The following is a 22,696-nucleotide window of genomic DNA, read 5'->3' as shown; positions in this document are numbered from 1 at the left end:
GATTTGCAGAAAAAATATATACATACATGTAAAATTAGGCATAACATGTTCCATCAAATCCAGTCATCTCCAGGTTGGATGAGTAGAGTTTAACTTCAAACTAGATTAGTTTGAACAGATTTGTGGTGTTGCATACACCATTGAACACCGAATCCAACACATCAGGTGTTGATGATCTGAGTCCACATATGAATTCAGAGTGATACCAAGACAGGACATTATAAGCCTGGCGGCCCACCAGGCTTTACTTGTGCCCCTGCCAGGCTACACATTGCTTATTGATTTAAGTCTTTTTAAAATATTTGCATTTCTTAATGCTTCATAGTTGGTGTTCAGGTGTTAATCTTCCAATCTTTCAGTAATGCATGATTATTAAGTGATATTTTCAAATTTTCTGTCAACTTTAAACTTCTTTTTTTTTTTTACTCAAAAACACTACGAGCCGCTGGATGAATGACTGCCCTGACACCCAACCACAGGGCTTAGCAAGTCTTCTGGTGGAAACCTTGAAAGAAGTGAACTTTTGCTTTCTTTTATTGGTGGCTAAACAACTCTACTGTCAGAGCAACTACTGGTCATTTGACACTGTTTTTGGGTCCATGGGTCCAGTCTTTGAAAGTGGCCAAAATAACAACATAAAATCCAATTACTGAGATTTGGAAAAAAAATTTATATTTGTTATCTTTTGGAGCCAGAATCAAAATTAAATCATACATTTTGTCATTTGCACAGCCCTACTTTCCTTTAAATGATAGTTAATTGAGCTACAATTCTGGTAGTGTGCAGCAACATGTGGGGGCGGGGGCAGGACTGCATAAGGAGATGTAAGCAAACAAAATCCTGCTCACTTCGAGTTTTTCCTGGCAAAATAATTATAAAAGACTTTAAACCAAAGGAACTCCATGAAAGAAGCTTATAGCGGTTCTGAAACTGTAGCTTTTTAAAACCTCAGTGTTTTGATACGGATACCCGGACCTTACCAAGTTAAAAGCCTAAACCCAATCAGAGAAGTTATACAGAGGTGGCGTTCAACATTGATAAGAGACTGGAGAAAATAGCATCCCCAATTGTCTTTGCCTCCTTTGATTTTCTCCTAAACATCTTAATGAGAGTAAAAGTAGAAAACTTTGAGTCATTCTAACTACAGCAGTATTTCTGTTTATGGGGCTCTGATTTATGAACAGTGTAGTCAAAAGGACTTTTTACTGTTAAAGCAAAATGATAAAAATGTTATGCGAGTCATTTTTAATCATAACTTTGAAAACTTTTCACAGTAAAGATGTGCTGTTTCCAACAATTACTGGCTGCTTTAACAACAGCACATGATTTTTGATTCTCCTTATTTGAATATCGTCCAGTTACGGTCAAACAATCAAATGGTCCATCCATTACCAAAAGTATCAATTGTCATTTCTAAAAAGTGACAAACAAAGATCAATTCTCAAAAACATTTCAGATTCCAGACATGCCACAAAGTGCAACAAGTGTACACATTATGCAACGTGATATGCTCACACATCTACAGAAGGTCAAGAAGGCCAGAGTCCGTCGGAGAGCACAGAAACAGGCGCACCCACCCCGGTTCGTTGCATGATGCTCGTACGACACGAAACATCCGGTTTACAAATCACATTCCTACAGCAAGCACGAGTCCTGCAATACGACTCGAACAGTTTGATGGCTTGAACAGATAGGAAAAACTGAGAGCGAAAAATAACCTGAATTCAATCATGAGCTGCTCCAACGTCCTGAGCAAATGTGTGAGAAACATTAGTAGGCCATGAGGCTGGTGTGGCTGCCAGCTGATCAGCCTGCCCTGGTTCTGCAGAGCAGCTGTGCCACTGCAGGTACACACACACACACACAAACACACGCACACACAACCAACATCTCGTCATATCTTGCTCACTTTTCAGTCAATGGTTTTATTATTAAAACATTTTAACAAGTAAAATCTGTCCCTACAATACATTTTTAACAGCAAACATCACCGATACTGATTTGTGTCATAAGCCTGGTCTATTAAATCTAGCTTAAGCCAAGTTGTTATTATTGACACCTTTTTTGTTTTTATTATTTTTAATGAACTTAAAGCATTATTTGAATCAAAAGAATAGCTTAAAATTCTGGCTGCCACAGATCACAATCAACTAATCAGTCAGTATTTCTCCCAAACTCGTCTCTTTTTGTACAAAGCACACCTGCCTACAGAATCGATTCTTAATCATTTCTGGAGCAATATTTGGAAAAAAAAGAAAGAGAAAGCAGACGGATATGGACAGATAAATGATAGAGAGATAGACAGTGACAGACAGAGAACTAAACTAGACGTAGAGAGATGTATTGCAGATGTTATTTTTCACGCCATTTTCTTTTCCCTAACTGAGCCAGACCTGGAAAAATTATTTTTATCAAATGTCATACTACTCCAGGTTACAGGAACGGTGAAACACACCACGATGGATTTGAAATCTTCAAATGAATTAAAGATGCCTCCCTGTTCAGGTCCGTCTTAAATGCACCAGTGAAGATCTGAATGATTCATTTTGGGAGAATGTGTTGTGGACAGAAGGGGACGCATTTGAGCTCTTCTGCACTCACCCGACCCGATCATAATCCCCACAGTCAGGCATGGAGATTGAAACTCTATGCTTTGGAGCTGCTTTTTTCGTTACGGGTGGAGAAAGACTTAATTGCTTTTAGGGGCCTCTGGACAACACGTGCCACAAAATCTCTGACACGAATCTTCATCTCTAAATACAGGCAGTGTTTATGCAATCAGCTGTTCATGAACGAACGCAGAAATTAGAGGGGGGGGGGGAAAACTGGCGCAGTCGGTGTCTTCATTAACTCTAATAAATATGTAAATATATTAGAAGACTCTTTCTTCATTGAATAATACATATTTAAGATGTTACTGCTAATGTAAAATATGAACTATCTAAGGCTAAATACATGACAATAACATTTCCCTAAAGCACATATTTGTATTTGCCAACAACACAACATAAAATTTAAGGGATGAAACATTTGGATTTCTCACATCAATTACTTCAGAGCAATGAATTGCTTATCCCTCTTCCAAAGAACTTTTATAATAATCTCTAGACCAAGTGTGGGTGATATGGAATGAGAATTTTATCACAATATTTTGTAGCAATAATGTGAAATCAATTACGATGGTGATAAATTAAGTAATTCTATGGCACAGCATTCATAGTGCAACAAAAACAAATACTGCCCTTGAAAAACACGTCTATTTAAATTTGTCTTTTTCAGGATGTCAGTTAGAAAAAGTGTGATTTATCTATATCACTAAACTGCACACAGTAACAGCATTTAATCATATTTTAGTGATCTTTATTGATGCTCCAGTAGATAAATAGTGGGGGGAAAAAAATAAAAAATAACATTACCCATAATGTTGCCAGGTTTTGTTTAACTTTAACATCATTAATTGGAATTTATAAAGATAATGATGAATCAAAATTATCATTATGATAAGAACATTTTCCAAAAATACCATTATAATAAATAATAAATGATACAATAAATGCCCAGCCTTACTCTAGATCAGTGGTTCTTAATCTTTTTTGAGGTACCAAGCCCACCAGTTTCATATGCGCATTCACTGAACCCTTCTGTAGTGATAAATAAAATGTCTTTTTTCCCCAAATTCAAGACATAGACAAGATCACTAAGTCTTCTTAAAAGGTAGAGTCTCTGAGAAAAGTTCTTCAAACTTTTCAGTGTTTTCAGCAAAGTTGAGCTGACTGTCCAGGAACGACCCAAATTTGCCACAGTTTCAACAGGTTGGCCATCGAGAGAAACTGGAACCACTTTAAGGTCTTGTTTAGATCATTTAATTAGCTCTACATTCTTAAGAGAATGAAAAATTAATCATAAATAAAGACTTTGCGGTATTCTGATTTAGTAATGTATTATATTAGTTGTGTTACCATCCCTACGCCACAAGAGGCAGTACCAACCCCGAAAAGATGCGACTAAGGAGCAGATTTAGAAGTACACCGAAAGCTACAGAATTTGGTAAAAACAGTGAGCTTTGCTGAAGTAATTAAAGACACAAGTTCAAATCCATGCAGAGAGTGGAGCTCCTTCAATCAGTGCTCCTCCGCAGCTCTGATTAGCTCAGCAATGTAACGTGATCCTCTGCAGCGAGTGATGGCAAAGCGGGGCGTCATCACGACTTTACACAAGTGTCTTTACCTCCGCGGTAGAGGCTCCGCCGAACCCCTGAGACCGACTCATCGAACCCCTGGGGTTCGATCGAACCCAGGTTAAGAACCACTGCTCTAGACCGAAGCACTCATTCATTTTTCGATTGAATTCTCATCTGAACATTCACATCAAGTCAAGACAACACAAGTTATGCCCAGATAGTACGTCATTAACCTGGCACTCGACACACGTTTATGAGGTCAAACCAGTTTTGGTCCTCCGACACCGCGAGCGTGCCAAGCAGACACCAGAGGCTAGAAAAGGTCCGACAAGGACCTGCTGGTTGTATCGCAGGCATCTCTGCTCAGGCAGGGGCCTTACAACAATAGTGACAGTATTTGGGACAATGGTGATGAACTAGATTGTGAAAACATCAGTGATAAGTGGGTCATGTTTTGTCGTCGTCATGCAATGCGTGAATTCAAATAATTTGGCAGAACTCAACAAACTTGAATAGATAAGTTGACAGATGCCTAAGATGAAGATACCATTTCCGTACTTCTCAAACCCAGAAACTAGCTGATGCTTAATTAAAATTCTAGACTATTTCCATACATTTCCAAACTCCATTGAAACCCTGTGGAAAAAAAAAGAACATCTCATCTGGTCTATGATCACAGAGCATCTATTCTCACTCCTCAGGGTCCCTCAAAGGACCTGAAACAGAAGCTGCTGCCTTAAGCTGGTCCCTTGGGGGGTGCAGCAGCACGATTTTCAAAAGCGCCAGCATCAAAGCAAGGCAGAAAATACTGATTACAAACAGCTATATATATATATGTTCTATGTTCCGGGAACAATTTAATGTAAGTGCCTGTGGATAAGAGACAAGGAAACAAGGATATCTGGAAATGAGAAAAGGGGGAGAAAAATATATAAAAAATATGAGGGTGATTGATTAAAATTATTCAAAAGATTTGTTAAGTGATTTTGTGAAAACGTCAAGTGTGAGATGATGACATGCTGGACGTGGGTAGCAAGACTAGGACCAAAAAAGGAGCAAGTGATCGCGGAGATTAACCGGCCGTTCCCCTTCCAGTATCGGCCGCATGCAGGCAGCTGATGATGACCCCTCATGGGGTATAAGGAGGCAAGTGGTCCTAATCTTTCCGCAAAAATCTAAACAGCTAAGAGAATGTGCAAACTAAGAGAGGCTTAACATGCTGTGGTACACGACCAAGTGTGCCAGTTGCCAGGGGGATTCTGTGTGTTTGCCCATGACCAAGGCCCGACACCTGCTGGCTGCAGCACTCATCAATGTCCTGCTGCCAACAGGGAGCCAGCTTTGCCACTAAAAGGGCTGTCAGATACCGGGGAGTGGGGGGTGCAGCAGACACTCTAAAAGGCAGGGCAGCACAATGGATCTGTGGCTGCATTCAAAAATAGAAAACCTCTTAAAAGGGGGTATTTGTGGCACTAACTTAAGGGTAAAAAAAACATTAAATATTGAGGTGTACTTACAACATCAAGGTTGCCTTGTGGATATCTGTTGTAACATGTAGGAATTCATAATATATACTGCAGTTACTGTCAATTGAAATTAATATAATTTAGAGAAAATGTACTTTCTATTAATGTTTGTGGACAGAAATTGAAAAGTCACAGCTTCAAGAAGTCTAAATTGCTTTTTTAAAGCATTTTAGTGCTGCTTAGAAATCATGTTGCGGGACGTAGACAGTTAAACTGTAGCTCCATTAGCAAGCAGCAAACCGTTTACCGATATCCCCGAACCGTTTCAGAGCTAGAGCCATTATTGTTACGCATATAAGCATGAGCCCTAGCCAGTTATAAGTCCTCTATGTTTTAGTATAAACTGACATTTTAATTGGAGGGAACCAAAGCCGAGCCGCAGAGCTAACCAACCAAGCTAGCTCGCCTAGCATGCCCCAGACAAAAGCCTGAATGAAGTTCCAGCGGAGGGAAACAGCATCCAGGTGCCGCCGCTACACGTCCGAGCACCGCGGTTCAAACTAGAAAAAATAACCCCCTTGACAAACTAATACCCGTCAAGTAAACGACAGCTCACCCCTCCTGGTCCAGCTTTACTTTCTTGTGTGATCTGTTTGAATGGGGTGTTGTTGTATTAGCAGGGCGTCCTTTTCCGGGGTCACATCCCTCCAGTCGGCAGAGCTACGGCGGACTGAATCAACCAGCAGAGACCGCGGCTGGAGCTACAGTACCGCTGCGTGCCGCAGGGGGCGCTAACGACCAAGCTGAGGATATTCTTAAGTGCACCTAAGGTTGAATTAAACTTTCCCCGATTATTACAGTCATTTGTTTATGATTTTTATTCCTTCGTTTCTTTTATTTAAACAGAGGTGGGCAGTAACTAGCTATATTTACTCAAGTGGAAATGTGGTTATTTTATAATTATGTAATTTATTTCTATTATTATTTTTGTTTGAGTTTTTAAAATAATAGAATTTGCACAAAACTATATTTTTGTCTAACTCAAGACATAATTTGTTTGTTTATTTGTTTGTTTTTTAAAATACAAAGTTAGTACTAGCTTAATAAAGGAGAAAAAAGATTAAAAAAATTAGAGAGCTCCAAAATTATTAGCTTAATGAACAGGTTGTGTTGTGGGATGTTTAATAGCCCTACAACAGATGCAGCCCAGAGACAACTAAGTGAGAATGCATAATAAAATGTTCTGTTAATCTACGTATTGCAGTCTAAATAGAGGAGTAGACAATTTACCCTGCTTAGGAAGGAAGGAAAATAAGATGCAGATGTTCATAAACCATCACAAGAGCACAAAGACTGCACAGTAAACACACACACAGCTAACCTGCTCCGCTCTTATCATTCACCCATCCCAGATGATTTGCACTTGACTCTTGCTGTCAACAAGCAACAACAAAATGGAGCTCGAAGCTGTTAAACAAAAGCTAAAAATGGGAGAAGTTACATGGCTTAGTCAAATTATGGACTAAAAACGAAAGCAGAAAAGCTTCATTAAAATAGTATGTTGGGCAACGATTGTGCTAGACTTTTTCCATTATCATTTGTTATCAAAAAAGTCTAATATAATCTATATCCACCTGTCTATTTTTAGAATGATATCGACATATTCAATTGCATTTAATTTTCATCTAGTTTAAAAAATATTCCAACAAGCTAAACAGAGAATGTATGATACATCTCATCAGACAACAGGCAGACAAATATGATTAATATATTTAACTTTTTATGCACAGTTTTGAAATCAGGGAACATTTTTCAAAGTGAAGTGACCAGAAGTTGTCAAGACTCTCTGAACTAGGGGTTAAAAAAGCTGACCAAGACAGAGGGAGAAGTAGTGGTGTCCAGATACGGATAAGAACTCAAGTTGGGTCCTTTCACATTTCATTGCAAGTTCAAAATCATCTCTTTGAAATGTGAGCTCTCAACAGATTTGAACAGGGCATTGCTTGAAAATACAAAATATTTCTAAAAAAGAAAAAAACGGAGACGAAGGACTTTAAAATAAATACTGACTCAGCGAAGAAACATCCAGGCTGCAAATAAATTCCTCCTGAAAGCCTCAGTGGTTGCAGACTTTTTTTTATTTATTCAGAATTAAATTTCACTCATAAACAGCAAGTGTGGCAAATGTTTAAAAAAGGAGTGCAAAAAAAAGGTGACATCAAACTTATGTTTTGACGATAATTTATTTGCTATAGCTGCACATCTGGCATGGACCTTAAAGGAGCTTCTAACAATTTAAAAATGACAACCAGCATAAAAGGCAACAGCATCATACTTAATTGGCCAAAGGAGCGACTGATTTCCCCCAGTGTTGCTTAAAGAAGCAGTATTTAGTGAGGCCCCTTTTAAAGGACAGAAATGATAAGTATCGTCAACTCGGTGCTGTTAGAGCTACAGCTACACTTGCTCTTCTTCTCGTCGTCATTGCACAGAGACTCATATAATAAGAAGAGACTGTTTAACCATATATATTCTTAAAAAAGCAAGCAGTCCTTTCAGGACATAGTGGAGTATGCAGCACGTAAAATAATAAAAAAAACCATCTGGAAATAAAATCAAACAGTACACAGCTCCACTTAAGCTGACAAAAAGCACTTTGTACTGCAGTTAAATTATGACAGTGATTGACCTTAAAAGCATTAAATATTTTCATGTTACCTGGCACACTTGACAAGAATGTCAATGGAAGTGCAAAACTTAAATATCACAACACACACAAACTCACAAACACAGTGAACACTCTTAGAGAGTATGCATTGTCCACACTGACCTCTGACATCAACAGTGTGACCAAAATCACAGTATGAGAAGCACATCCATAAGTAAATGGCTTTTTTTTTGTTTGTTTGTTCCAACCGATTGTCTCAAGAAGCAACCCTCAGCATTTTTCTCTTTCTTCACAAGATATCTTTGCTTTAGAGCATCTCAAGTTTTCTTCCTCCCACCTGCCAGTGGCATGCGTCTTTAAAAGTTAAGGCATTTCAAAGAAAATCCATCAGTTTTACACAAGGCACACTTTCAGGTTGGTTCGTTAGCATCAACACTCCAGACAGTTGCTTTGTTTTGCAGAAGAAAAAAAAAATGAGGTAAACAAATGAGTCTGACTGTGTTTCTCTCTACAAGCAACTCTTATGCTTAATACCAGACAGATTGTGAAATTTAGAGTTGTATGTAGGCAGATGCGAGGTTAGCCTGTTTCCCGTATTTGTGCAAAGCAACATGTTGCTTCCTCCTGCATCGTACTCAAACTTAAGATCTTTTCTTTTTTTTTATTTAAAAAAAAAAACAACAAAACATTAACAATGGCATTAAAAGCTTTAATGCAAAAATGACTCTATAGCTAGATTCTGGACAAAGCCTGGTCCTCTGGTGCGTTCATGAAAACAGAAATGAGAAACTTTGTGCCTCGCATTAAATGTGCACAAGGCTTTAACGTATACTGGCACTCAGTAAAGCTTCAAGGCCAATGACACGACGACAGTAAATTAATTTAAAATAAACATCATGAATTTACAAGTTCTCTACACCAATTTAATTAAATAAAGCACAGTATAAAAATACACAACACTGTCGGAGAGAGGCAGTTCAAGACTATATGTGACGGAGCTGTTGCCATCCGGTGCGTTGCCGTCTAAAGTCATCCCACAGGCTGTCTGCAGCTCGCTCTCTGCTGAGTAATGCAGTTGCCGAGATGAACTTCCTGTTTCGGTGATGCACTTTGCAGGAGCAGATGGTTTTCAAGTACCAATTTCCACTAAATCCAATATACATTTATGGTTTTGGTTGGGTAAGACGGTTCATTCTGTAGATGGAAGAAAGATAACGGGAGCAGATGTCCTTGACTTTGAAAAGGCCTGTGTTGAAATGACTGCTGGATGCTTCTGTTTAGTCGTTTCTCAGCCGCTGGCATGTAAACATTTGTTGCTGTCTGTGTTTGAATGCCATGTGTCAAAGTACATTTAGATCTCTCATTTGTTTTTTCTTTTTCTTTCTGTCTATAAGTTAAAAGTTATCATTTTTGGCAGGTTTCACCGGTGGTGCTCTTTCACGGCCTGTTGTCTTTGGCCAAGGAGTGCATCATCCAGTTGACTTTCGTCTTCCAGCTCTCCCGCAAAGCTTCGTTGAACTTCACTTTGAAATTCTTCAGCGCTTCGTCCTCCGATTTGCCCAGAGCTAGAGAATCCTGTTGAAAACGAGACACAAATGGAAAAATGATTCTCATTGTCACGAAGCCACTGTAACTAAAAGGCACACAAGTCTGATTTTTCCTTTTTCCAGGATACCACTATTTTAAAAAAAAGAAAAATCACCCTTTTTTCAAAGATGTTAAAATTTTACATCTCAGTTTGTTTTTGTGGTGGAAGTGGCAGTATTCAAAGTGTTGAAGACAGGAGAGGCAGAAGACTTGCAGGAAGGGTCCCGACATTAGGAGTCGAATCCTAGAGGGCTGCCGTCAGGACAAATAACCTGTGTATCTGGGGCGCAGGCCCTCATGAAGCTCTTTTGATAACATGCCAGGCAGCACAACTCCTACCGCTCCAAATGTGAGAGCCTGTGAGCTGTCAGTCAGCTATGTGTGCAAAGAAGGAAAACTTTCTCGCGATCGCATCCATTGAAGTAAATACTCTCATCAGTCGCAATTCTGCGCAAACCTGCGATTTTTACCATCCATCACAGTTTTTCAGGCAAATCTGACCAATCACCTTAATGTTTTCTGTACTTCCTTCTTTTCTGACCAATCACTACAACTTTTGACCAATCTCCTTTGACCTATTCTAATTTATTTTCTTGTTTCACGTCTCGATCGTCGAACCTGCAAGATGTAACCATGTGATGCTAGCTGGTAACATCTGCCTTATTTTTTTATTTTTTATTTTTTTGTTTATAATGTGTAAACATTTTTGTTAACTTGAACAACCAATAAAGAATTACTCTTTTGCACCTCAGGACAGGACTTTATTGTTTTAAGGGTGTTATTTTAAGAAGGTCCTTTAAATAATAACCATCTTGTCTGTTTTTGGAACGCTATGTGTAGCAATTTAAACTTTTTGGTAAGACCATGTAATGGGAAAAATAAACCTTAAAAAAATTGCAACTGTGACCTCAACTTTTTGAAAAAGGTGCCATAAAATCTGTGTCAGCTGCAATAATCACAAAAGATATTGCAACATCCTAAAGGGAATGCTTAGTGGTATAGCAGTAAAATAATCTCACACTGAAAATGATAGAAAGTCCAACAAAGAAATAATGTGTTTAACATAATCATGGTATGTACAGTTATTGATATTCATTACAGTCCTTTTAGAATAAATGTCAGAAAACTTTTTTTTTTAATAAAATCACTCTTTTTTGCAGCAAACACTCCAGATACGATGTAGTGCTTTTGATGAAGGTTATCACAATACTAACCATATACAGATTCATGCAAAAATGATCTGAGTTTAGTACCTTTAAATACTGGATATCTTTGGAGGAGGAGAGCTCAGGCAGCCCCGCTGCCTTCATCATGGCGAAAAGGTTGACAAACAGCGTCCCGTTTCGACACAAGATCTTGTAGGCCTTCTCGCAGTATTCCCTGAACCTGACAGAGCAGACAATCGCTGTAAGTATTTAAACATAACCCCGAAGCCCCTTGGTAAATGTATTACGCGCTATAGTACCTTTCAAACTTCTCACTGTTGTTTGTCCTGCCTTGCTGGATCACATGGACAAAGTCGTATGTCAGGATAAAAGGCACACGCTCCCTGTTGATCCCGAGTTTCCGCTTGAAGTTTCCCAGGAAGTGTCCGAAATCAATGTGAAACAGCTAAATATGAAAGATTATTGTCTCCGTTAGAAAGATTGGCAATGCATAGAATCTGTTGAATATTTTACTTTGCAGGCCTGCCTTGATTAACTAGACTTTTCACTGGATGTATAAAGTTTAAGGCCTGCACATACTCCAAGAGAACAGACATTATTATCTCCCATGAATGCAAGAGAAAAAAATAATGGCATTCTGCCACTCTGTTCTTGCAGGTCAGGTTTGGACGTTTTCGACGCCATCTGAACAACTGCTGTGTTATTGCTACGAAATTTGAAGTGTGCGTGACTACCAGTCTGAAATATGCTGCAGTGTTTCAGATGTCCTGCGAAAGACTTCCAGGAATTTTACCCTTACGTTTCTTGTGAAGTCTGACACAAACTTTGCTCGTCTTTCTGAAACCCTCTGCTCTTGGAGAATACGTGCTTTGATCAGGCCCACGATATTCAGACTAAATAACTCAACAGAGTTTATACTGGTTTATGCGAGTGCGTTAAACCTGACCTGTCCAGTTTCCCTGATCATGATGTTGTCATTGTGGCGATCTCCAATCCCCAGCACGTAAGTAGCTACACAGTAGCCAGCACAGGAGAGAGTGAACTCCTCTATCGCTTGATCCAGTTTGTCCCTGGAGAAACATGAAGTCAGAGAAGGAAAGAAAGACAGCATAAACGGGTTTTATTCGTGCAGCACATTCTTACTTTTCCAGTTTTTCCTGCTGTTGCACACAATGCGTAAAGTATTCACAGATCCTGTGGCAGCTTAATGATCAACCGTCACATCCTTTTAGCTTACAGGAGCATGGACTCCGCTGTGTTAAGCTCTTGCTAATTTCCCCCGCTCTTCTTCGGTCTCTGCAGCGTTTAAGATGATCACCTTTCTGTTCTGTCGTGTGGTCAGCTGCGCCTGTGCTGCCGAGTGACGTGCAAAGCCTGTTTTTATTTCGTCCAACAGTCCCATTTCTTCAAGGAGCTTTTAGAGAATGCGAGACCTTCAGACGGTTTGGCACTAAATAAAAATCTACTCTCGTTTATTGTTCAAGGAGCTGCCGGTGCACTTCGTCCCGTCCTGCTGCAGCATTGACACGCAGCTCGGAAAAACAGCAGGATGAACGGGAATCCACCTACTGTACACGCTGCAGCTTTTGGCTCAAACTTCATTGACGCAAAGGTTAAAAATTAAATATTCCAGTCACACAAATATCTTTGAGAGGCAGGAAACAGAAAGGCCTCTTTGAATATCTCAAAGGCCAAAAGCCATATTTAAAGAATGGCCTCTTTACGTGGCAGCTGGTTAGTAGAAGTAAAGATGAATATTTCACAGAGGGCTATAAGAATTAAAATGTTCATTTGAATCGTTTTTTTGTTTTTTTTTTTGGTGCAGAGATGCATCTAAATGTCTAAAAGACTGGAATAGGACACCACCATGCTACAGAGAGTAAAAGAGAAGCCCACATGTACTATATGACTAACATATTTACGTTGAGGAGGAAATATATTATGGATTATATTAGGTTTGAGTTTGGTTCATAGCTTTGTTCACCATCTGATTAGGTCCCGAAAAAGATGAAGGCTGTGGGAAAACCTCTTTTAATTAAATCTTAATGATGATCAGGGTAAAACTCCCATTGAGGACACTTGGAAACCAAATAGGTCCCTGCAAAAAATAAAAATAAAAGTAATAAAAAAAACAATCTTTTTTTTTTCATTTTTAACACGTAAGTCTTTCTTCTGCTTCAGGTCTAAACAGAACTATAAAGATTTTTTTTTTCTTACATATTTCTGTCACAATAGCAACTCCTACTTTATCAAGAAAAAATTGCTAAATATAATTTATGGAGTGCAGAGTTGAATGCTTAGGTTGTTTGCAGAAAAAATACACAACAACATGGTAGAGGAGTGCAGTTCTGCTGCCAACTAGTGGTTGAATATGTAATTTCATGAGAGATAAAAAAAATTGCAGATGGAAAAGTCACATGTATAAACTTATGTGATGGTTTACTTAAAGTATTTCAAACATTTGAATTGCCATAAGTGGGTACCTCTTAGGACAGAAGCCCTGGCATCTGAGATTGTTATAATATCTTTACTGATTAATGTGTTCTTTGATGTTTTTGTAAATCTGATGAAGTTGCCTGAACCTCACTTTGTTCCATGAAAAGATGTTAGCAAATTGTTCTGGTCTGAGCAGGAAACCATTTGAAGAAGACAGGCAACGTCCGACAAATCCATTTCAGCTTATGGTTTAACCCATCGTTATATATTATAGTAAACTAATTTCTACCAATGACATTCCGATTTATACCCATGCTGGCCGTGAACAAGAAGCTGACAGTCACTGAGCAGAAACCAGCCTTTGGGAGCCATCTTTAGCAGGGGATGTACACAAATTCAGACCAGCTGTTTTAAATTATATTACAAAGCCAAAAATATGTACATATTCATTTCCATTGAACGTAATGAGAAAAATCGCTGATGTAGCAACACATGTGGTCTTCTAAAACAAACAAATTATTTGCAATCCTCCTCAACATTTTAGATCCTCCTCAGCACTGCAGCGAATTGTAGATTATTAACATGAATATGTTATAATGTCTATAAAGTGCATTAGAATTGATCTGATTGATGTTAATATTAATCCATAAAAAGTGTTAGAAAGTGCTTTTTACACATCCAGCAGTAAGGCTGCCACACTACGTATTTTATTTTGTGCTAAAATAAAGTTATAACATAACACCACCTTATTAGGATTTTTTAAACATAAAGTTTCTATTAGTCTTTTCATCTTAACAGACAAAATTGGAAATAATATCTTGTCTGCCTCCTTGAGACGTTAATTATTTTCTGGAGGCGAACACATTACATCTGACGCAGAGAGACGGCAGAAGCTACTTTCACATTCACAACTGGGACGGGCCTGATGACGAAGCTGTCCTGGGCGCACTGGGGAGGCCCCTGTGTGGAACTGGGGCCGTTTGCTAGTAGAAAATCTGCATAAACAAACCCCACTGATCCTATGCGGCTTCTTAGAAGCTTAAAATAGTCCTTCGGCTCCAACATGATGCACACGATGCAGTTTTTGAAATAAAAGGCAATTGCGCTTTCCAGATGGAATGATAACGTATCTAGACGGTTTAATTCACATCGTTTCCGTCGACTTTACTCACCCCGGATTCTTGGACTTGAGCCAGTTGAGCAAGGCGTCCTTGTTGAAGGCAGCGGTGGCCGCGCTGTTGCTGTTGTTCCTCTGGATGTTGGCGATCGTGTCGGAGCTCTTCACGATCTCGATGAGCCCCATTTTGTTCCCGGTGGACAGGCAGCCGTACGGGATCATCCTGACAGCGCGGGGGCGGGATCAGCAGGATTTAGTTTAAAACGAGCTCTTCTCGTTTTCAAAGGATCAAGCAGGACAAGAAAAGCGGATCCCACCTGAGATCCAGGCCTTCTTTCTTCCACAGGTTCTCCATGAGCCGGATCATCTGCAGGGTTAGCATGTCCTGCCGGAGATCTGAAAAAAACAACAAAAAACAAAAACAAAGCAAGAAAATAAGAGAAAAAAATGTAGAAAAAAAAAAAACGTATTGTAAAATTTATAACCGAGTCAAAAAGTATTCATGCCCCTTCAACTGCGACACATTTTGCCATATTTCAAATAAATACGTCAATGTATTTATTTTTTATATAGACATAATTATAAAGAATTCATGAACACACACTTTAAACATTTTTACAAATAATTTAAAAAACCCCAGATGTGGCCTGCATTTGTATTTAACCCCCTTCATTCTGCTACCCCTAAATAAATTGAAAGGACAAAATATTTTAAGTAGCATTATTGGTAAATATAGTCTGTAATTCAAGTTCAGCATGATCAGAACCGTTTGCTTTGCGTTTATATTTAGCAGCTCTGAGTCAATACTTTGTCTAACCACTATCCGTGCAAAGAAGTTATTTAGGATTCTAGTTTCATTCATATTAAGGATACAAAAAAAATCACTTCCTCTTTGCAAAAAAACCCAGTCAAACTGGATGGAGAAACACTTTGCAATATTAATGTTTTGCCTCGACTTTTGGAGTCTCAAACAGATTTACTTCCTCCCACAAACTCTGACCCGCTTCCTTGATCCCGCTGAAGACAACTTCCCTGCAGCATGATGCTGCTGCTACCACACGTTACCACGACATCTTTTGCGATGTTAATTGAGCTCCGCGCGTTATATTTTCCAGGTTACAAGCTGGGAGATAATGCCTTTCAAATCCAGAAAGGCGTCATCTCCTTTGTAAAAGCATCTTTCATTTACAGTTTAGAGTCTAACTTTTTCATTTTCACCTTTTGTTCATTTAAAATCACAGTTACCTTCTAAGTTAACAAAGGTCAAGTGTTTATGTGCAAGGGGGCGTTTTAGGATCATCTCATTTCTCACCGTCCCCATTTTTGAAGATGATGCCGACCATGTCTGCTTGTTCCAGAGGGTTCTTGTACATCAGCCAGAGCGGCTTCATCTTTGAATCCATAAATCTGCACTTGTCAGCGCTGTGAAAATAAACATAATAAAAATCATGCCACCTTTTAAATATGTCTCAGAGTTCACAAAAATACTTTTTGTTTTCTTATATTTCCCCTAAATTAATATCTAAAAATACCTTTTAAAATATGCATTTATACTGATAATTATTTATTTTAAGCAACTATTCATAAAACAAAACTTGTAGGGTTTTAGAGAGAGTAAATAAAGATGGAACCATTTCTTATGGTGAATTAACCTTAAGACTTTGGTAATTATTTTTCAGAGGGCATAAACCGCTGTGCGTGTGTGTGTGTAATGCTGACCAGATTTCAAACAGGATGACACTGGGGTTGAGCGGCGACAGCAGGTCCGACAGCGCCTCCAGATACGACTCCTGCCTGATGCACAGCTTCAGGTCGTCCACCGTCATTTTCTGGGAGCCCGTCTTGACGATGTCGCTCAGGGCCTTCATTTTACCCAGAGCCTCGTTCTGGAGGGGGGTGGGGGGGCGGGCGCAGGTTGAGTTTTAGAACAGCAGATATGTTCACTGTGGGAGTCAAATGTCTGAACGAGCGGCGTGTTACCTGTTTGGATAAAAGCTTGATATGGTGGATGTTTCCCCTGCAGTAAGCCTCCAGAATCAAGCCAAAACGTAAACTCACTGATGCCACGTGAATCTCCGATCTACAGTAAACAACAAAAAATGTCAAGAAAAAAAATGTATCTTGTGTCTTTTTGTTTTTTAAATACTATTATGAGATCAGACTATGTCTTACTTAAGATGCCAAAACAGAAAGTGTCCTATCCTCCTGTTGGTCAGCGCCCTCTCCAGCAGGAAGGTGGTGAGGTCGCAGTCCAGGTAGGACTCGTACTTCAGGACCTGGACCAGCTGGATCAAGTACTGCAGCAGCTCATCGTCACTGTGGAAGAAAAAAAAACTTTTTTTTTTTAATCACTGCTGATATTCAAAAACAGAAATACTCATGGCTGTTTTCTGCGAGTGGATGTACCTGAGCTTCTTGAGGCATCTGATGGTGAAGTACCGGACTGCTGGATCAGGAAAGCTGTAGTCCAACAGCTCCAAGGCTTGGATGGCAGGGAGTTCAGGCCAGCTTTTCAGTAAACTCACCATCTAACAAGCACAAGAAGACAATTTTTTACTTTAATTACTGATGAGGCTGCCATTTCTGTAAGCTAGCTCCGCTGAACCCCTCCACTGACTGAGGTATAAATAACAAATCTTTTTAATGCCATATCCAAAGTATGATCAAAGCCTTGGTGTTGGGGTGCATTTGAACTCATTGATGACACTGTCAAGTAATATCAGGGTTTCCCCCAGTGTATTATAAGCCTGGTGGGTGACCAGGCTTTACTTTTGCCCCCACCAGGCTAAGCATTGCTTTTTATTTTTTTTAAGGCTTTTTAAAATGTTTGTATTTTTTAAGACTTTTACAGTTGGTGTTCAGGTGTTAATTTTCCAATCTTTCGATAGCATATAATTATTAAGTGATATTTTCAAATTTTCTGTCAACTTTAAACATTTTTTTAACCCCAAAACACGACGGGTCACTGGATGAATAACTGGGGAAACATTGAATATCATACGTTCAAAATATTTGAATATTTTATTTTTTGCTGCTCATGTTAAAACTACTGGAACTGTGAAAAACAAGCCTGGACGAGGATCCAAGTTTATTTCTTCGCCACGTGCTCTGGGCTTATAAGGCCTACAAGGCTATAAAAAGTGTTCAAACTGTTCAGGTAAAACCACAAAAAGTATGGCAGACTGTAAAATGTGTACTTTTGAGCATCAAACGCAAAATGAAACATAAAAAATATCTAATTTCTCTTAGTACTCTTCAAAATGGGAAAGACGAGAGAACATGTAACTTCAAGTAAGAGAGTATGGAGTCTGGATAAGACCCTCACAAGTTGAAAGTAAAATAAAATAAACAACCCATTTAAACTAATGTAGGGTTTGTAATATGTATAAGCTGCACATGAGTTGAGTCAAAAAACAAACAAACAAAAAAAATCTGACTGTCTCCACACCTGAACTACATCCTCACGCTTATTCCACTTAGTGATGAGAAGCAGCTTGGACAGGCACTCGGGGAAATAGTCGCGGACCTCGATTCGGAGCTTCCACAGGAGCTCTTTCTCATCCTCAAAAAACTCGGTGTAGTTTTTGTTGTCCATGATTTCTTTTAGTTTCAAGTACTACAAAAAGACAAAGAAGCAGCACACAAATCACTCAGCTTCGTTTCATTTTACTTTGACAGCGTTCAGGTTTTAGAAACGTCTCAGGGTTTTATTGTTTTACCTCGTCTTTGGAGGGAAAATCAGTGTTGCCGTTCATTTCTGGATCGATAGTCTGAAATGGGTTGGAGGCAGAAAATTAATATTTCTTTCATTACTGCAATAGTGCACAGTTACAGAGAATATTTATGAAAAATTCATCCTTTCCGAACAATCAAATCCAACCAAACAATATGTCGTCTTTAAAAATATGTACGTATTGTTCTTTTCTCAATATTGTGCTTAATATAGAGTTAAATATCTATACTTTGTGTCTGCACACCTTGAAAACTTGAAGTCAAATTAATTGCTTGTGCAAACAATGTGAGCCAAAATCGCTGATTGTGATTCGTTATTTTGAGTACATTTATTTAGTACAAAAAAAAAATTGCTTCTTGAGAAATAATTAATTCAAACTTCAGAGAAGTTCAGTGGATCTGGTAACTTTGAAGTTGCTATACAGTACTTCCTGTTTTTAGGGGGTGTAAACATGATGTGACATCTTGGAATAATAATAATAATAATAATAATAATAATAATAAGGCTGCCCATATACATTTAGGATAAAACTACCTTCTCAAGGGGCGGATAGTAGAGCGGATGAGGCCGGATGTTAGGGAAGCGAATGAGGAGCCCGGCGGCGCTGTCTACGTTGGGGTTCTTCTGGACCGTCCCCATCGGGTTCAGCAGGTCACTTTTGTCATCTGTGGTGAACAAAATTGTGCATTAAAACATTCTGCGTTGGAGGTAAACATCGTTATGAGAAAAATGTTATCTGCGAATAACCCTGTAAGCTTTTACTGCGCGTTTAGTCTGAACATAAAAACAGCATATAAACAAGTGGAAAAACAAGAAGCGACTGCGTTTTAAAAACCACTGAATCTAACGAGCAGCTGGTCTGCCAACAACTGACAACACACACGTTGGGTTTATTTTGCATCACTCCCCACTGTGGGCATTTCTGATGGCATCATAGGGGTCGGCGAAAGATGCTGTGATCATGTCAAGTGTTTTTAGAGATAGGGAAATGTAAGACAGGAACAGGAAGTACCAGGTACAGATGGCCACATGGATAGGAGGAAATCCCCGGTCTTCAGCTGGTCCTTGTAGTCGAACACCATGGTGTTTACCCAGGCAATCGGACAATCCTGGAGAAACGCAGCGGTGGTTAGGTTTCAACGATAAACAAGTAGTCACAGCATACAAGAAGAAATATAGCGAACTACCTAAAAAAAAAAAAAAACCTTTTTACTCATTCAAACTTTTGTCAAATAATTCTGTTTTTTGACAGAACATCCTGATCTGATGGTGAATATGTGCCTATCTAGTGCGCTTGAGCTCATGCACAATTGGGTCTTGGATTAATAGCTTTCTCTCATAGCATTGCCTTTATTTTGGTCAGGTTGTGCTAATTACACTTTATGGATACAAAACCTGTGCGGCTTTAGCAAAAAACATTCTCTGGTTGTCATTTCTGTCGTGATGGATAAAAGGAACTAAGCTCCCAGCAGGGCTTAGAAATAACAACTTTCGTTACTTCATCATTTCTCCAAACAGCGCAAATATATCCGAGTCGAGATGCGCGCAGATAAAGACGGAGGCACAAACAAGTCGAGCTAAAATAGCCCCACTTCCGCCTGCCGTCTGGCTGCGAGACTTCTCTTCTGGACATCAGAAAAGAGAAGTGGCTAAGAAAGGAGAAGTGGCTCTGATACCCTGGAAACACACCTGGGCAACTTATTCAGGGAGGCGCAGCCAGACATGCTGCCAGCAGCTGCTGCTGCAGCGCTGTCATAACAAAAGATGCTCAGACCACAGCTGCAGAAAAAAAGGGGAATTTGTTGTTCACCGAGTGGGTGTGGGGAAGCTTCTTTACCTTTCACGCTGGTTTCACAGTTTAGTGCTGAAAACACCAGCTTGACAATGGACAGAGGAGAGAATCGTTCAGTTTGTTAGAACTGGTTAGTCGCAGGGTGACTGGTTCGTGAAATAAGAAGGCATAGGTTTCTGTTCAGTTTTGTTTCATTGCACTGATGTTGTTGACGACTAGTTTCAGAAAGTGTGCTACATCTTCAAATAAACACCTCAGTTTGTCCTTAAACAAATGAGACGGTACCGTGGTGCTCTGAATGTGAGGGGATTTGAAATCATCCAAGTTTACATTCTGATTCTCCGAGTCATTTTTTTTTTTTACATTGAATGTTTTGAGATTTGTAGAGACAGTGAGAGAATCATGTCCCTTTCAAATGATAAATATTAGGTCAATTTTTATACCTATACCTTTTATACCTTAATCTAAATTTTATCAAAGTGTTTTTCATGTTTCTATTTTTTTTTTACATAATCTTGATGAAAAGCGGCGCATAACTTTGTCTCAATCATTTCTGGTCTTTAAATTCAATTTGCAACCATAAACTTTGCAGGTATTTTCTTTAGACTCTTCAGATCATTATGTTTGTAATTTGTACTAAGGGAATGAAATATTAGCAATTCCTTTCCATGCATTTCACCTAATCCTCAACACAGTAGTGGAATCCGTGGAAAAACGTAAAAATCAATGTCCCACACACACTCTCCATCCAACCCGACTGGGTTGGACAATTTTGCAAAGTAAAATGGCCCAAAATACAAATACAATCTAGACTTTTCACATTTTTATTGGTTAAGATTTTTACCAGATCATTTTCCTTTTGCTTCCCTACTTTATGTTGGTCTGTCACATAAAATACCAATAAAAGACAATGAGGTTTGTGGTTGTAATGCGACAAAATGTGGCAACATTTCAATGGGTTTAAAGAGTTAAGCAAGGCTGTTGTGTGTTATTTGATGTTCTTGCTGTTTGTGGACATAAAGGAGTGTGCTGGGAAGGTTTCCCTTGACTCAAATATGAAATAATTAGATTAGATTAAAATGACTGCATCCAAATTACAAACAGTTAAACTGTGACATAAGTCAAAACCTTTCTGACTCAAATGACTCAGAAATCAGAATCGGCCAGTAACTCGCATCTTGATTTGAGTCTAACGTTTGCAACAACAACACACCAAAAAAAAGGGTTCCACAGTGGGAACGATTTGCTTGGTGCTCCTGTAGGCCGTCGCAGCGTAAGCTCCAATGCCTAGCAATGAATAAAAAGTCCAGCTTTGAGTGTGTGGGTGTCAACTGTGAGTATGTATTTAGAATTCCTTCCTTCCTTGGACTAATGTGCAGATAAAAGAGCAAAACCGGATGAGACGCTAACCACAGCCTTGCCACTGAACACACTTGCACAACCAGTAGAACACACCCACAGATCGCACACAGACAATACACACCAAAACACAAGCAGCAGAGCGTTTGCACCTGCCAGCTCATTTACACCCGTCAGCCTGAGCTGCTAAATCCCAAAACCCCGACGGGCCGCTCACCGCTTTCTTGTTCTTCTTCTTCGTGCCGCGGGGTTTCTTGGTCTTCTCGATGACGGCGTAGAGCGCGAAGCACAGGCGGCTCATGCGCGGCAGGTCGGACACGTTTATGTCGAACTCCAGCCTCTGGTCCCACAGCGGCTCGGAGCACACCGTGACCTCCGAGCTCGTCATCATCTTGCACAGGAGCTCGCTGCCGTGGAAGAGGCCGGCCTGCACCACGAGCTGCATTGGAGCAAAACACGCAAACACACATTTACACATTTGTGGGGGCGATTAGAACAAGGCCGCCAGCTGCGGTTTGGATGCTGCAGCGCTTAGCTGTTTGCGTGAGGATGATTGTTTTTGGAAGATTCATAGAATTGGCGATAGATGATTCAGAGCTTCCTGTGTCATTCGAGTTATGAGTCAAAGGGTCGACGCTTCTCAATGTAAACAGGTTGCTGTGACTCTCAGGGTTGGTCCAGGAAGCATGACAAAGAGCGCAGAGTTACAATTGAACACCGCGCAAACAAAATGTTCATCCTAAATTAGGAAAAATCTTAATCTATATTTCGTAATGGTTAAAGTCTCTGAATGCCAGTGGCTGGATGGACCCAAAGGAAGACAACATGGCGACTTTGGCGTGAGTCACGAAGTTCACACTCTTGACAATAAACGCCTAGGTAGTTAAGCACTTTGTCATTGAGAGGAAACACAAAACACAAACGAAGGAGGAGGATATTTTTTGCAGATCAGGCCGACATGCGAAGGGTAACAAGACGTGTGCAACGAACAGCCATAAAAAGAAGCGCATCTGAGAGCAAGAGAAGGGGAAAGAGCACGAAGCCCGCCTTTTTTCTTAGAATTTAGGCCTCAGAGTGAGACATAAAAAGCCAGATAGGCCCTCCCCACTTCCTGTTTTGAAGTTTTAACCAACCGACTTGATGAATTATGGGAAACGTGCGGTTTGGACATGTGACCCACCTCTCTTCTCTT

General features: G+C 39.6%; 2 protein-coding genes across 3 annotated transcripts in view; both read right to left on the bottom strand.

Moving 5' to 3' along the window:
- ctnnbip1 (catenin, beta interacting protein 1) overlaps positions 1-6,421 on the bottom strand; it is a 31,129-nt gene extending 24,708 nt beyond the window's left edge. Inside the window, exon 1 of the mRNA XM_015035727.1 lies at positions 6,263-6,421. The gene's annotated coding sequence lies outside the window, so the exon portion shown is untranslated. The remainder of the gene's footprint in view (positions 1-6,262) is intronic.
- Positions 6,422-7,766: 1,345 nt separating this feature from the next.
- The window catches only part of pik3cd (phosphatidylinositol-4,5-bisphosphate 3-kinase, catalytic subunit delta), a 28,388-nt gene continuing 13,458 nt past the window's right edge, over positions 7,767-22,696 (bottom strand). For both annotated transcript variants that reach the window (XM_015035724.1, XM_015035725.1), the window contains exons 8-23: positions 21,722-21,943; positions 19,366-19,462; positions 18,888-19,018; positions 18,340-18,390; positions 18,069-18,236; positions 17,027-17,148; positions 16,793-16,936; positions 16,601-16,700; positions 16,340-16,506; positions 15,933-16,042; positions 14,938-15,016; positions 14,676-14,843; positions 12,014-12,137; positions 11,367-11,512; positions 11,155-11,287; positions 7,767-9,889 (exon numbers count right to left, since the gene is read on the bottom strand). In XM_015035724.1, the coding sequence (XP_014891210.1) occupies positions 9,752-9,889; positions 11,155-11,287; positions 11,367-11,512; positions 12,014-12,137; positions 14,676-14,843; positions 14,938-15,016; positions 15,933-16,042; positions 16,340-16,506; positions 16,601-16,700; positions 16,793-16,936; positions 17,027-17,148; positions 18,069-18,236; positions 18,340-18,390; positions 18,888-19,018; positions 19,366-19,462; positions 21,722-21,943 (2,100 nt within the window). In that variant the 3' untranslated portion in view covers positions 7,767-9,751. The remainder of the gene's footprint in view (positions 9,890-11,154; positions 11,288-11,366; positions 11,513-12,013; positions 12,138-14,675; positions 14,844-14,937; positions 15,017-15,932; positions 16,043-16,339; positions 16,507-16,600; positions 16,701-16,792; positions 16,937-17,026; positions 17,149-18,068; positions 18,237-18,339; positions 18,391-18,887; positions 19,019-19,365; positions 19,463-21,721; positions 21,944-22,696) is intronic.

This window comes from Poecilia latipinna, unplaced genomic scaffold (assembly GCF_001443285.1).
Source record: "Poecilia latipinna isolate Pla-1442-1.1 unplaced genomic scaffold, P_latipinna-1.0 Scaffold346, whole genome shotgun sequence".
NCBI lineage: Eukaryota > Metazoa > Chordata > Actinopteri > Cyprinodontiformes > Poeciliidae > Poecilia > Poecilia latipinna.
Note: the sequence above shows the minus strand (reverse complement) of the source record. Positions and strands in the feature narration are given on the sequence as shown.